The sequence below is a fragment of the Anticarsia gemmatalis genome, chromosome 6, assembly GCF_050436995.1.
Source record: "Anticarsia gemmatalis isolate Benzon Research Colony breed Stoneville strain chromosome 6, ilAntGemm2 primary, whole genome shotgun sequence".
Taxonomy (NCBI): domain Eukaryota; kingdom Metazoa; phylum Arthropoda; class Insecta; order Lepidoptera; family Erebidae; genus Anticarsia; species Anticarsia gemmatalis.
The window spans coordinates 12,506,956-12,523,631 of NC_134750.1; the positions used below are offsets into that span (position 1 = coordinate 12,506,956).

At 35.6% G+C, this 16,676-nt stretch overlaps 1 protein-coding gene across 3 annotated transcripts in view; it reads right to left on the reverse strand.

The window, feature by feature from the left end:
- Positions 1 to 16,676, reverse strand: part of Gdap2 (ganglioside induced differentiation associated protein 2) — a 117,169-nt gene that overhangs the window by 50,597 nt on the left and 49,896 nt on the right. For 2 of the 3 annotated variants that reach the window (XM_076115789.1, XM_076115788.1), the window contains exons 2-6: positions 7,636 to 7,816; positions 6,922 to 7,064; positions 6,142 to 6,274; positions 5,545 to 5,654; positions 4,928 to 5,152 (exon numbers count right to left, since the gene is read on the reverse strand). In XM_076115789.1, coding sequence (XP_075971904.1) covers positions 4,928 to 5,152; positions 5,545 to 5,654; positions 6,142 to 6,274; positions 6,922 to 7,064; positions 7,636 to 7,799 — 775 coding nt within the window. In that variant the 5' untranslated portion in view covers positions 7,800 to 7,816. Of the gene's footprint in view, positions 1 to 4,927; positions 5,153 to 5,544; positions 5,655 to 6,141; positions 6,275 to 6,921; positions 7,065 to 7,635; positions 7,817 to 12,612; positions 12,641 to 16,676 lie in introns of those variants that run through there. The other variant, XM_076115787.1, reaches the window with a different exon arrangement.

A 16,676-nucleotide genomic window follows, 5' to 3' on the forward strand; every position in this document is an offset into this window, starting at 1 on the left:
TCCTATTAATTATTATTATTAAACACTTGAAACTTGAGAGGCATTAGTGCTATCAGTGACCTAAGTACAATTAATATGAAGTACCCAATTTAAATATTAGCTTTTCACATTAGTAGTATATAGAAACACGTGCTTTAATCTATAAGTACCAACATAAAGCTGAAGAGATTTTTTGTTTGTTTTAACACTCTGCTATAATAACTAAGTTAGTACTCTCATCATTAAAAAATATCATCACCAGCTTAGCTTTCCTTCCAACTACATTGGAGTCAGTTTCCAGTTTCACCAGACGCACCTGGATACCTATATTTTACATGGAGCGACTGCCTATCGGATTCCCAAACAGTTACCTGCGTTATAACACGATACTTGTTGTTAACTAAGCCTGTGTGCGCACTAAAATACATAATATAAACAAGTATTAATAATCTCATTTAGAGTTAACAGTTACTTGCAAAGAAACATGAACATAGGGATACAGTAGCGCAATTCTTTGTAGTCGGTACTGTCTAGTATCGAGACATTGACATTTAAAATTTCTTGCCAAAATGGTTCACACGAAGCCCCTAGAGGCGCTGACCAGATTTTCGTGCAACATTATTTATAGTGGTATGGTTGCAGCTTCATTATTCGTAAAAAAATGTTCCAATCGTACAACAGGTGGCAGCACTTGCTTTGCACAATCAAAGAGGTTTTGAATAGGATTCCATTAACGCAAATTTGTAACAGCTTATTTCTAAAGTACAATAATATACTAAGGTTCATTGATGCCTAAGCATCAATTAGTGTTAATAGGAATGTAGGCTAATTAAATGGCGAGCGTAATCAAAACAATGGAACAATTTATCTGATAACAGCTACCTAATTGTCTTTGTGCTAATACTTTTATTTATGCTTTTTATTATGTTAAGTACTTTTTATGGTAAAAGGGCCTCCGGGCCTACTTTTGTTACGCATTATGGCAAAATATTCTACAAGACTACTGCAGCATGATTGCCCCACTTGCATTTTAAAACAAAGTAAGTACAACCCCATGCAAAATAGCCAGTGAAAGGATTCGGTGGTTTGACACACGGAAAAGTATGGGAGTGGTTAATTTGCATATTTTGCCTTAATGATTCTTTGGCTATCCACCATTGGATCTACTAATGTAACAACTACGACAATTATATATTTTTATAAAAACAAAAGAAGATTGAATATTAATAAATTAATATGGAATTTAGCCATTACGACTTGTCAGACGTTCTAAACGAGTCATAAGTTTTTTAAGTGATAAACCAAACAACAGTGATAAACAAAAGCATTAGTAAGTGTGAAACATGACCGGATTTCTGATTAATATTACAATCACAGATAACTACTGTTTTATCATTATATAGATACCACACTCGGTCAGTGATTTCTGAATTAAAAGTACTTATTTGTACAAACAATAGACTTCTTCCTCATATTTCGTATGTGGTCTTGAACTACTGTATCATAATTTTCTTTTGAACTTTGTTTCACAGTTAATCGTCTTGTTTATTTCGCTAGATTTGGAGTTATGTAAAAAGAGGTTTACCCCTATTTTTTAAGATATAAAAGATACTTATAACATTGTAGCATAAAGAGCTAGCTGTCAAAAATAAAAGTACCTATTTATTGTAACAGCTAAAATGTTTAAAAAGGTGATGATTGTGCGTTGTTGTTTCGTGAGAACAGTAGCGTAACCCATCTCGCTAGAAGCCAATTTTGGAAATAATTAAGGATAGCTGGTACATTTTTTTTTTATAATTTCAAGCAACCACTGACCCTTCGCTGCCTAAAAAATGAACATAGTCGTAAAGAATCATAATTCATGCCCGTCGATACAATTTTATGTTTAGTAAGTTTTAATTCCTATATATCACTATTCAGTGAAATTATATGATAACACTCACCATTAGGCCTTGCCTTGAGCTCCATAACATTAACTTTCCTTTCCACTTCCATATTCACACACAATCAAGATACAAGCACTGCGTTATGATGATCGATTCTATATGCGTCAATACGCCGATAACCTATTTATATGAGTACAATTTTATCTTTGATAAGCTATACTACTATCAGATATATTGCAAAGGAATTTGTATCTTATTGTGTGTATAAAAGGTTGATATTTGATTGGCCTGTGTTGTTGTTTTAGGATAGTTTGGTATCCTTGTTTTGTTTTAATCCTGATAGGATATAAATCAGAATGCTTTACTAAATATTGGAAAAATGTCTTTGTAATCATTGTTACAATTGTAATAAATCGATGGTGAACTTATACGAGGCGTGCAGGTTTAAATTGTTTGGTGTAAATATAATAATAAATTGCCATTGACATGCTTAGAGAAAAATGTCTTCTTTAGACCATTTACACTTTATAGATTAATTTAGAATTAACAAATAATAAACACATACCCTCTTATTCATAAAAATATATGGAGTTATGAAAGGCTTATAAAGAGTTTTGTTTCTTTCACTCCTTAGCGAAATGAAAAAGAGAAAACATATCTTAGTAGTTTTTTAACTAAAATAGGTTTGTAGTGTGTTTATGAATAAGAGGGATAGTAATTTAAGAAAGGCGTTAAAACCAAAAATACATTTGACGATTAAAGTCAAAATCATTCGTTTACTAGACAAGGTCTTTTGTTAATATTTCAGCAACTACAACTATAAATCAAAAGGTATCTACACAACTTGATCTGATACAACCAAAACAGAACAAAAAGAAAAGAAAGTGTGAAGAACGAAATCGAAAATAGATACTCAGTCTAACTTATTCTAAAATATTTTGATAGGGTGGTCCGGTACATATGGATATGTCATAGGCATTCATTTGCAATATCACTGCGTCATTGCGTTAATGTTATGAATCATCGATTCACATTTAAAAATATGCTTCCGGGAATATATTTTGTCATTTCTAGAAATTTTATCACTCGATTAGATAGCGGATCTAATTTAACAATCATTACGGTCGATTGATGCGTAAGCCGTGATTGAAATAGATGTCAATGTGTCCATTTTAGTGTTTCTGATATAAATAAATATTACAATAACACACTGTCTTACTTATATACGTAGTAGTACTCTGATTAGTTATACACTGTTTTATCACAGTTCAGTTTTGTAATCGTATATGAATAAAAAGAGAAAACATTGTAGGTATAAGTAATCAGATCTTACTACGTTTATTAGATAGACAGTAGGTATGTTTATAATTATTTTAGAAGTCCATAAAAGTAAATATATTTTTCTGCACTTTTAGGTTTAGATATGTGACCAACAGATGGCGCTTCTATAGTAAAAATGGAAAGAACGCATATTTAAAAAAACTAACAAGTTTTTTATCAAGAGGAACGTCTATTCCCTTCTCCTTTGTCGTTCAATCTCAACAAATTGTAATAATTTTATGAAAGCAAGAAAAAGGGGTGTTTCAAAATAAATACGTCAACAAATAAAGACAATTTCAAGTCAGTTGTGGAAAATTTTAGGCTGATCAATAGAACAAACATTTAACAAAGTAGTAAATACAAAATGTCCTGAATCACAATGCAATTGTTTATGCATTAAAATAAATTTTATTTGATAATGTATATCTATCAATGCGTAAATCGATGTGTTTATTGCGATTCACTGATCAAAACTTTTGATAAGTTTACTACGACATGTTTTTATGTTTTTTGATGAATATGTACTTGATATGATGACTGCTTCATGAGAACGAAATGTTTTTGTTTTAAGCAGAATGCATGGTAATATCAGGAAGCCAAATATTACTAAAATTGTTATATTGCTTGCAGAAATTATATTAGGGCTCTTTCAATTTAGACGTTTCGTGTCGTACGGCTGCCGCACGTTAACCGTGCCGCTGGTTATAGCCCGCTGCCGTACCGCTGCGGTACGTTAGCCGTCCGACACCAAACGCCTAAATTGAAAGCGTATCTGACTGCCGTGCGTTTGTATGTTAGTGTTGTTTTAAATTCATGTGACAGCAGTGTAGCCATGGACTCTGACGAAGAAACATTACTGTTAGTGCTCCTGTTAAAAAATATCAAACAGAAACAAAAACGCCGCGCCCGTAAAAGAACACTACCGATGTTTTCATTAACATGTAATTTTGGTGATTTCCATATTCTTTATCCTAGGTTAAAACAAGACCCAAGCAAATTTTTTAATTACTTAAGAATGTCAAGAGAATGTTTCTACGAATTACTCAATAATTCAATTTCATTTATAAATTCTTCCACGTCTATATCATCCATTTTAAGCAAATAATAAACATGAAAATTCAATGAAATTAGCTGTCACGTTTAGTCACCGCACTATTCAACAGCGAAATGAACACGTGGAGCTTGCGACGTTGCCGTCCTGTCGTCGTGCCTTCTCGGTACCGACACCGCACTGTTGCCGCACCGTGCGATTTGTATGAAAACAAATGACCGTCCGTGCACCGTACGACAAACGCACCGTTTCGGCACTACTGCGGTCCGACACGATACGGCTAAATTGAAAGAGCCCTTAGTCCCATCGCTTGATTTATTCGTGATTCTATGTAAGTTACGATTGCCATGTGATGCGACGCCATAAAAGTCATAAAAAAAGTTCTATATACTACCAATAATACTAATTGTACCTTACGAAGTGATCAGTAATAATGTTTTTTCTCGCATTGCGTAGTATATTTAGTTTGTTGTTCAGGTGAGAAACACACAAATTGCGAAAAAAGTAATTTCCTAATAGGTTTATTTATCTTAGTTTAAACCCTAGTTTCACCGCTTTTGAATAAGTATCGGTTAGATTATCAGATGGACTTTTGTCTGTTGTTCTCACACATCTGCTGTCACTTTATCTTTCGGATATCACTACCACCATTCAGAGGTAATCAAACCAGGTTATAAAGCTGTAAACGTACCAGTATCGCTGTTATGCGAGTGCGGGTTATGTATGATGCGTATCCTTCTATCGTGGTACGTGGGCTCGAGCGGCAGGCGCCAGCGGGCGGCGTCGGCCTCACGCGCCGAGCGCGGGAAGTACAGCGGCGCGAGGGCCGACAGGAGGGCCGCGTCCGCGCCACATGTGGTGCACAGGATCACTAGCTGCGGGATACGGACCTGCTCGAGGTGACGACGGATCGTGCCTGCGGGAGAAATTGATAAATCTGTTAGAGTTATTAAGAAAAATAACAACTAAGGATTGCTCTTGTGTCGCGGGGGACCAGACCGGAAACAATTATTTGTAGATCGCATATAATAATTGCTCCGTGTAGAAATCGAACATACGGCCTCCCGACGCAATGATAGCGGCGTGACGACCTAACTCACTGTGTGAAAATTGAAACTAAAAAAAAAACAAAACAAACGTAGGGATCTAAACTAAAGTAAAAGAACTGAACTAGAAAAAAGACTAATCATGTCCCGAAATATTTTATTTAGCCTTAAAATTAAGTGTTTAACAATTTTAACCTTTTTTACAGTTAGAGTTTTTCCTAAAAATAGTAAATGCTAGGTATATCAGTACAGATGTACTTACGCAGAGCGACATGCGCAGCGAGGTCAGGAGGGAAGTTCCTGTGCGGCGCGGCGATGGCACACAGCGCCAGAGAGCGCGCGCCCAGCTCGTGAGCACGACACAACACGTTCCTGGAATATATAAGTATTATATTTAATACACTTTTATTACAAATCTACTTGAATCGGCCTCAAAAGTAAGTATTAAAAAAATACGGAACATACACGACGAAAAGATTCAATGTTCGGTCAAAGGAAGCCCTAAAGTATAAAATATAAACAGAAAAAAAAAATAGATAAGAAAAAAAATATTTCGCTAATTTATTTGCAGTTCTTTTAATTCAGAGGTAACCTCTTTCTTTAGTAATTCCATTATTTTTAAAGATTTTATTTAAAGACAAATCCCGCACTCTGAGTTGCTCTTGTGTCGCGAGGACTTTTACAAACAACGGACAAAAGTACAACCAGACCCGAAACATTTTTTTATGGAACGCACAAATAATTGTTCCGCGTGGGAAACGAACCCACGACCTCCCGAGGCAATGGCAGCGGCGTGGCGACCTAAACCACTGCGCTATGGAGGCAGTCGTAAAGGAAATAAGAAAGTTAATGTGTTTACCTGTAGCAGTTATGCAAGGATGTCTCAGCGGCGGTGTGGTACTTGGCAACGTACTTGGGGCTGACCGTGTGGATGATGTGGCGACAGCGCAGACCGAACCCTGGCGTCACCACCACCTCGCCCGTACGACATTCTGTGAAGAAAAATAGTGATGAACTAAAAACAGAAAACAGTTATTATAGGCGACGTATTATTATTCCATAGAAGAAATTAGAAGGTAGTCTAAAGTGAACATAGAAGTACGAATCACTATTTCAAAAGGAATGAATTAACGAAATATTTTCAGTTTTAATCAGTAGCGTCTGTAAGAAAAATCAAACTTAAGTTTTCTTTTCTCGCCAATAGATGGCGCTAGTAGTATTCACCGAACAGAAATCTAATACTATCTCGACTTAAAGATTGTTATAGTCATCCAATTTTTACCGCATTATAATAATTTCTATTGCGTGCATAATTTTATCCCCTTGGGAGACGAATTGATCAAATTCCTTGTCATGTCAACACTCTTAAAGTCTTAACATCTACTTGATTGGCTGATTTCAGCCCAATTCGTCCAGTAGTTTGGGCTGTTCGGTGATAGATCACCTTGTCAGTCAGTCATCTTTGAGTTATATATATTTAGATATCTGTAACTTTAGTGTCAATAAACATTTTTATTATTTATATTCGGGAGTGTATTTTTTCTCAGCTTTCGCGCTGGTGTTTACTACGTTACGGGTCGAAAACAAGTAAATGCAGTGTGTGTGAGTTAAGAGTTATTATTATAATAGTATTATATACCATATCCCCTAGTGATGATCTCCTCCTTGAGCTCAGGGCCGGCGACCTGCAGGATGCGCTCGTTGACGGCGTTGCACTCCGTCAGAGACTCGTCCGTCGTGTTCGTGATGGCGTCCACCTCCAGCGACGTTATGTCGCCTTGCCTGAAACGTTACAATGGATCTATTAGATCTTGAATGACAATAATCTATGTGAGGTTTTTTAGATAAGAGTAAGTTTATCATTCTACATTGAGGAGTAATTCTTGGCTTAGAAATATTACTATTGCATTAGAATTAATATATTATGCTTGGCTTCTTTAACAACACGAGCTCAGTCTCGCACCCTCTTCTCTGGAAGCACTAGTGGTGGAAAATTCTACAGATATAGAAATATGGCGAGGTATGCCAGACTGTTCCTTCAGGACTATTACCCTTTAAGGCTTTAACCATGCAGTATTGTTCACTACTATTTTTTGCTAGAGGAATAGAAGAATGTCATTGAATAATCTTCCGTAGAGCTTCTGTTCTAGAGTAATGGAGCCGATCGGTTGAAGATTTCTCCGTGGAGTTTTCTGCTGGAGGAATAAGGAAGCACATTAGCTATAGAAGAATGTCGTTGAATAACAATCTTCCGTGGAGCTTCTGTGTTAGAGAAATGGAAGTAATCGGTTAAAGATTTCTCCGTGGAGTTTTCTGCTGGAGGAATAAGGAATCACAATAAAGGTGTACTGACCATATGGCGATGCGGTTGTTGAGGTGGTCATCGTGCAGGAACACGGGGTGCGGGTGGTGCGGCGCCACGTGGCGCGCGTAGTCCGTGTGCGGCGCGGGCGCCGAGTGCGCCCAGCGCGCCACGCCGCCCGCCGCCACCGCGCCCACCACGCCCGGCGCGCGCATCACGCACACACCAGGCTCTGGAACCAAGGAATAACATATTATATTATAAACTATCCAAATATACATAAAATTCAAAATATTCTCCAGTAAACGGGTGCTGAATATTTTTGTAAACAGTATTCGTTGGTTTTCAAAATTGGGTCATGATAGAAAAAGAAAACTTTAAGTTACAAATCGTGGCTGAAATTACCCGAAGTAGTTCATTATAGATAAATACACAGGAGAAATAAATATACTGAATGAATAATCACAGGTCATACTTAATTAAACTTAATACTAGGTCTAAGACCAGCTTAAGATGGACTGTACCCAAGAATAGTTATCAATAGGTTAGTTAAAGGTATATGTCCGCTTTAATTGATTAAGATTTCAATCCGATGCTAGACGTAGAGTAATAAAATTTTCTCGTAAACATTATGTAGACATTCCTTATATTTTTAAACAAAATTTTCCATTGACGACCATCATAACATTCACAACTGTCGACTGAATAAATGACATTAGTATTTTTAGACTAAAGAACAATGCAGAAGCTTCCATATTAGATAAAGCCTTTATTAATAACACTCACGAAGGTCCTATTAATAGATCCACCTTGACTTTCAGTGACTGTCATGCAACAATATGTTAGTTCGGGGTAAGAAACAGTTTATACATATTTTGAAATGCCCATTGCGATAAGGAGACTTCATAAAATATTATTTACCAAGACTTATTTTGGTTGGAAACATGTTTAGAATAAATGTATAATAACAATATAAAATGATAAAATATAAAACTAGTCGTTAAGTCTTATTAGATATTCACCAGAACCTATGCATATAAATGGTATTCGTTTTGTTTAGTCTTTATGCAGTATACAGAAAATTGTACCATTTCTTTATAAAGCTTAACCATTCAAGGCCTCAGTACGGGTATTAGATGATGACGAAGACTCAAACTTAATTGAATGTAAAGTGCATTAGAAAAACATATTTTACAGTAGCCTAGGTGTTGGTAGAGACAAAGCAGGATACATCTTCTAACACGTCTTATTTGATGAACCGTTTTCTCAAAAGTACTGATGAGAATATTTTTGAAACTGACTTTTATCCTTTTTGTAAGAGCGAACGGTAGTTGCTGGGACCATTGTGGTTAGAAGAACAGTTTTATTCGTAAACACTTTTTTCATAGCTACTAATAGTTACGTAGATATAGTTAATGTCTCTCTATATTTAATAGCCGTGCTATTTTGAGACATTTGTAAATCGATGACACCCATACAACGTGTTATGTAATATAGAAAACTAATATAAAATAGGTAAAGTCTTTCGGGCGTGTCAAAACAAGTTCAATTCGACTTCTGAGACTATCTTTTTATTAAAGTTTTTTATTTGGATACGATTATAATTATTATTGTGTAATACAATAGGGGAATTAACGCTAACATGCAGTTTACATAGGAATGCCTGTAGCGCGATTGTCTCGCAAGATTGACATTTAAAATGTACTGCGAAAATAGTTTCTATGAAGTCTGCTAGAGGCGCTAATCAGACTGTCATACAAATTTTCGGCAGGTAGCTGCCTGTAACTCGGAAGTATGGAAGTAACAATATTCATTCAATAAGAACACCGACGATTGATTTTTCGCATTTCCTTCCTCATTTTCTTCAAACAAAAGATGCTTCAATTAAAAAGTATGCAATTATGTAGTTTGAAACCAATTATTTTTGCAGAAAATTGCTTTGTAACGCTAATTGTTTATTGATCGTTTATTGCAACTGGCTACAATATCCCTCTTCGCAACAAAGAACCACGTACAGAAAACCGAATGAAATAATCAACAACCGACACACACGAAATTCCCGACACGTTTCACATGAATGGCTTTATTGAATGTCCCGTATTTACAACACACGGTTAAACAACGCTTATGCAAACATAAAGGTTTGCCAAAGCCTTCAAAGGGGTACTTAATTCCGCAAAGCATTGGTTTGTCGTTATAAGCTCATTTATACTCCTATTAAACTCAGTTTTACAGTTCAACAGAACATTCATGGGGAAATCGACCTACATACCGAAGTCAAGTACTAGCGTCAAATCGAATGAAGCATGAAATCGTAAAGCAAAACTACGTTTGTAGGATAATGAACCTTGAAACATTGAAAATAAGGATTATTACTGCTACACAATGATTGTACATACAGCCTGGAAGCACAGGAATTGGAATGTAATTCGCTTCGACCAGTAAGTAGGGCACGTTAAGTCCCGTGACGTCATGGAGTGCACTCTCTCACTCGCACGACTCCAAAGAAAAAGATGGCGAATCCATTGATGTTGGTGTGTATGCAGTGGAATACGTACGTCATAACTGTAACGATATTATTCACTTTGCTCAATGAAGAGGCTTTGTCGCATTCAACATGGATGTGGGTCATTTATATTACGTTCAGACAAAGGAAATACTATATTGCTAGTGAATTAAAACCAATTATATTAAAACAAATTATATAAGGTCTATGCATTTAAAATTGGATTGTTTGACTTGGATAAAATGTATGTTCGCTTTAATCCTCAAATAATAATATATTACGAAATAAACTTTGCAACGCAAAAGTCAAAATTTTAATTTTATACAGTTTTTATTCGACGTAATAAAAATTGCAGACTGCTTGAAAAAGCGCAATTAAACCTAGCTTGGGTAAATAGAGGTAGTGCCTAGAACTAATATTCCCACAAAGTCAATTAGAAGCGAAAAGTTGTGTTTGCATATCTCTTGCAGCTTCCCTCCAGAACAATGAAAAGCTCAGAACAATGCATTTTAAACAGCTAACCACGTAATAAGCCCTGTTTTACTTTGGAACTACTAGTAGTATAGCATCTGCAAATCCAGATGCCCCGGGATTGTTTTCTGGATGAAAAAACGTTTTTTTGCATCTTTTCCTCAAGAAAATTTTAGAAACGTTGCCCTAAACGTGCACGGTAAAAGGAAATGAACGCGCTCTCTTTAATATAAGACTGCACACATATTTAATTATTAATTTTATCAAGTAATAGCGTACTCAAACACTCTAACAAGAGTAATGATAATATTGCTTCTAAACCAAAGATTTTTTTTTTTTTTAACCTGTTTGAGCGTCATCAGCTAGGTGCCATGGGATGGTCATGGTAGACGCGGGAGACCCAAACGAAGGTGGCGGGATGACCAAGTTTAAAAAGGATCTAATGGTTACTATAAAAACTTCACCAAGAGTGATACGAATAAGTAGAAGAATGATTATTATTCATCAGAAAATCTTCTTTCTTTGTACATAAAAGTGTATTTTTTCCCCCGATATTAAGGGTGAAGAAAATTTACAAGTAAAGGTTGAAGAAATGAACCTATTTTAAACTAATCGTCGATATCGAAAACCTTCAGTTGTAAACGGCATAAGTAAAGCTACTAGGAATTGATATTGTATTCAAGGACGATTGAATTATTCATGAAAACGATATGTTACTGAAATTGCAATGTTATTTACATTAACGAATGGTGTTCCGATATGATTCGATACGCTGTTATGAGTGACTTTTTCTTCTAAAACTATTCGGCTCGGATATTAATTGTGTATGTTTAATTATACGGTTGTTAAATATACCATTGTTTAAGATTATTTCTCAGAAAGAAAACATAACTATTTATATTTCTAACGCAATTTATCTTTGACTTTTCCAGAGGTATAATTACGGTGTAATAAATCTCATTTGAATATTCGTATTCGAATGTCGCAAAAGTTTGCGATTATTTCCACTTTTTTGGATATTTACGTTTCGTGACTCACTAGCTAGATTATAGCTTTAGTAGTTTGAGCAAGTTGGTAAACGATATTAACTTGAAATACTTTATTCTTGTTACATACGCATTTTGAAAAGATAGATCAAAATTGTGTTAGACAAAATGTGTGGATGAGAATGAAGTAATAGAAGTTTGAAAGGACCGTAGCGTGCAGTGGCGTTCCTTGGTCTCTGCCTACCCTTACGAGAAAAAGGCGTGATTTTATGCATATACATATGTATCAGATCAGCTTATGTGGACGCAATGGAAGCGCTGATATAAAGGCTCTCTTTATTTTGTTATTTCTTCAAGGACTTCTACTTACCCAATTCGGACACTATAAAAAGCTTCAATGAAACTTGTACAAGTCAACTGACAGGTAATAAAGAACTCATGAAAAAAAGTTAAAAACGTAACTCGAATTTTCGCCCAAATTACACCTTCGAGAGCAATGTTTAAACGTTACCTAGTAGCGTAGTTTCAAACAACGTTACAGCGGAGGTTACATTTAACAATTTTGAAGCCTACCTAATAATACATTTGTGATAATAATTTATTACTGTAGTAAAACAAGCGTATCGTGACTCCGTGAGACTCAATCATTAACCATCCGTCGGTAATCCGGGAAAAACAAGGCTTATACAAGCGTACGCAAAACGTAATCGATTAATAATGTCCACACGAAATGGGCACGATATTGTCGAAAAAATATGGCAAAAAAAGCTTGTAAAAAGCCTGCCGTGGTTTGCATGCAAAGATATCAAACACTCAGTTTTATGTAGCCCGCGTACGTTCGCGTAATTCGTTCATTTTCAAGGTCACATTTATAGAAAAAATGTGTTACATAACGTGACAAAGAAAAATTTGGTACGACATACATTTCGTGTGCTTTGTTTTAGAGCAAGGTTCTAGTAATAGACTCGTTTAAAACACATTTAACTCATTAAATTCCAAGTACAGTACTTTCAAATTTTAAATTAAATTAGTTACTTTTCGGTCTGCAATAAATAAAAATCTTACCTATAATAGTCATCACAGTTGTCACTGAAATGTAATCACAAAAAACACTCACTGGTATTAAAAGTTAATTAACACAGACGTCCGTGCGGTGCGGAACGCGAGCGGCATGTGACCTCGAACAGGCAGGAAGAGAACACACCCCCGGGGGTGATGTGACGGAGGGTGGGTGGGGGTTGGTGGGCCCGCCGTGACGTCACACGGTCGACGACCCGCGGAAGTGGGTCAACGGGCTGGTCGATCTGCCAGCAGTTTTGATAGAGCCTCTCGTAATTGTCATAGCGTTATGTAATTTAATCACCACTTACGGATAAGTGTCGGATAAAACCTAGCCAATACATAAATTGCTTTAATAAATAAACGAACTCGAAGTGGGTTAATCTGTTTTGTTTTTCTCACTGACAGGTAGGTTCAAATTTGATTGAAACAGGCAAAACTTAGACTAACTAGTCTGAGCTTACTCTACATTTATTAATAAGGCTTTTAGGTGCATAATAATGATTGTATACATTTTGATTGACACAGTTTCCTGGATTCGGGGGACTGAGGCTTATTCAAGACACGTGATTCGGAATCTTCGGAGAAAATCTTACAGCGAAAATTATCTATTTTAAAATAAAAGTCTGTCAAAAATCAAGCCTATGTTTTTTCGTGATGCGAAAATATTACACCAGTAGTCCTTTGAAGGTAAACAATCTTCTCTTCAAATTAGCAAGCCGTCGTTTAATCATAAGACGAAGACCGTAAGATTACAAAAGAGGCTTGTTTTACGCAGAAAGTCGCGATAAGCACGTATAATCTGCGTTTTCCTGTTGGTTTTGTATAAGAATATATAGTTAACGCTAATCTTAAGATACATAGATCTTGTTAGAGTTGATTAGAATAATGCACGGAGTAAACATTGGGTCTTTGTTTCATGAAGCAAATCTATGCAAGGAAACGAAGTAGATAAGAACGAACGTGGTTATCGTTTAAAAGAAAATTTCTCCCTGCCATACACTTGCCTCCTTAAAACATTGATATCAAAATGGATTTTCACCGCTTTACTATACAATAAGGCCCATATCATTTCGGAACATGCCACCTAAGCTAACCTTGCAACGTATGCCATGGTAAGATAATGATTTACTTTCAGAATATCCTCAGGATCTACATTACAACTTAGTTAACTACAGACGCAAAGAATATAGTACCGCCTCCTTGAAAGCATTCAACATTACAAAATAGTCCAATTTAAAAATTACAAAACATTTTCTTTAGTTAACTTAATTTATAAAGAAAATACAAATACAGTATTTAATAGGTTAAGTCTCAGCAGATTCCCTGCTTTTAGATTAACGTAGAACAAGGAAATGCAAGAAGTTGGAACAAAAGCTGTAGCCGTCTGACTCCCAACGGTCATGTTGTTGTGTTGTACATTGAACGCAAGTCCGCAGAACTGCTCGACAATACTGGATTCAACTTTGCTTTCAAATTTAACTTTAGTGAGATTGTCGGAGAAATAATGGTTGTATTGCTGTTTAGTTACGATTGTTGCAAAGTTGGTTAAACAAATACTGTTGTTTTAAACAAGAAATGTATTTTAAGTAAAAGAAAAGCACCTTTGTTGTATGGAGGGGCTAATTTTGTAATGGAGTCTCAGGGTTAATATTTAACGGTTGTTTATTGATTGAACCACATTTGCTTTAAAATATTTATATGTAAGTATTATTATTTAATGTATTAATTTAATGTTTCGTTTTAATTATTGTTGTTAAAATAGATTAAGAATAGTAATTTTAAATATAATTACTTGTAAGTAAATCAGTATGGGTAAGAACTTTCTCAAATTTTTAGAATTAGGTTAGGTAAAATTTCTTTAGAAAAAAAGAAGCGTTAAGTGATTGTTTTGTATCAAATAAATAATATTCCCTCTCTTTCTTTCGCCTCTGTACATTCACGTAAACAACCTTAACGACGTGCTAGTTCATTCAAATTTAAACACCGCCTGTCAAACACAATTGATACCCTCACCGTTAAAAGTGGTCAATGACTAACTGCGTTACATTTCGACTAGTGACCAACGACCATCGACCAACGACCTCGTCGAGTTGATGACCTATGGAACCATTCATCAAAGTAACCGTTTAGGACACAAAAGAGATTCAGAACGGCCATCATTTAGCAAACCTTTTTCCTGATACCTGATTTATTACGACTATCGGCTGTTGAATTCACATGTATTGTCACTTGACAGATATAGTGCTTTGACCAGGACAGGAAATCTAAGGCTTGCTACACACATATTTGGTTCGGTATTAATCGGCCTAACCAAATGTGTAGATGAACCCTTTCGGCACAAGCTGAATAATCAAGTCGATTTTGTTGTTCGTTAACTAATACCGAACCGAATATGCGTATAGCACGTCTAACTTCCGGTTTCTGAGGTACATTTAGCGGTAGTTTATCTGTTCAATAGCGTTTAAGTTCATATAAACATGCCGGTTTGAATAGATAAACTACCGCTAAACGTGTCTCAGAAACCGGGCATTAGCTGCTAGACTGCTGCTAAACTGCTGCTAACTATTAGTAAATATAGGTCAATAACCTATAGCGTGAACACTAACAGTAAGAAAAGGAACTAACAAACGTAACCAAGATTAATAACACCGGAAAACTTCAATTACAAATTGAGAACAAAACACCAAATAAATTGAAACTCCAATGAATTTAATGTAAAATTTATTGTGAAAGGATACTGTTTATGCCTAAGCAATCAAACAAGTTTAGAGCGAGAGAACTTTGGACAGAAATTTAAGAAGAATCTCAATATAATGTTCGCCTTCTCATTTATAAATACTTTACCTTTTGTATGCGGGGTATTGAAATTAAAATATGTCTCCAACTTTTGGAGCGAAAAATGTCTGCGCTGATGAAATAGGGACGGACGGAAGGGATACAGAGGGTTTTTGTAATGTACTTTAGCCCTTTTCATGAGTTACAAATAGCATTGGAAAGTATTTGTATCTTTTATATAAATGTAAGAATAAAAACTGCCCAAGGCTTACGAGTTTAGTATCGTTATGTATTTACTTCAAGAGTAAAAGTGTTTAAAATACTGACAGAATAGACATTGTTTGGTCTACCTCTGCATGAAAAAAAGCGTGATACTATGTAAATATGTATAGAAACTGTTAGCTGAAATCAAATAACAAACATAGTTTAGTTCTGACAAATTCCGCCCTAGAAACTAGTCTTATCTTACGAGGACTTTAAAAACATACAACCAACGAACACAACCAGAGCTAAATATCATCAAATATATTGACCGTCCCGCTTCTTAGCAAGGTTCTTCTCCCGAACGAGGGAGAGTATATATAATTATTATTATAATATCAGGAATATTTAAAAGACAAAACTTGAATTTACATCTCTACACAACACAAATTTCAACATAACCCAAAACATCTACGGATATCATCTTACCGTATTTATACGTCTGTCTTGTCCCGAACTGTCGAAACAGTTTAACACGAGATAATGTGACAAGACAAGAGGGTTGGGTCGATATTGGCAAGAAACGTGTCATTTAACTAATAGAGGTTGTAGGGGATGGAATGCAGCCTTAACTAAAAGGGCTTTCACTTACGTGAGAGTTTTCGTGAGGCCCTCAATGATTGGCTATGGTATACGGTAACTATATGTAGGTATTTAAGTGTCTACAGGAAAATTCGTGATTTTGCAGTGTAAGCACTTTCTTTATTGGCTGCCACTTCGATTGCTAGGTATTGTGTTTGTCTGGTCACTTACCTTTTATGTCAGCATAGATTACATTGTTTTGATAAATAATTTTATTTTAGCAATGATACTTCCAAATGTCTGTAATGCTGAAATCTGGGATAAAGCTAGGATACTATTTGAATCCGTAACCGTAATGACTAGTAATATCATCATTTGACCAAAATTATTTGATTTTTATTGCCAATCACTAGAACCTATTTTAACAAAGAAGACCCATATTTAAGTTTAAGATACCAGAATTTTACAAGACAACCAATACGTAAAATTTACAAGACGTTATGCAAATC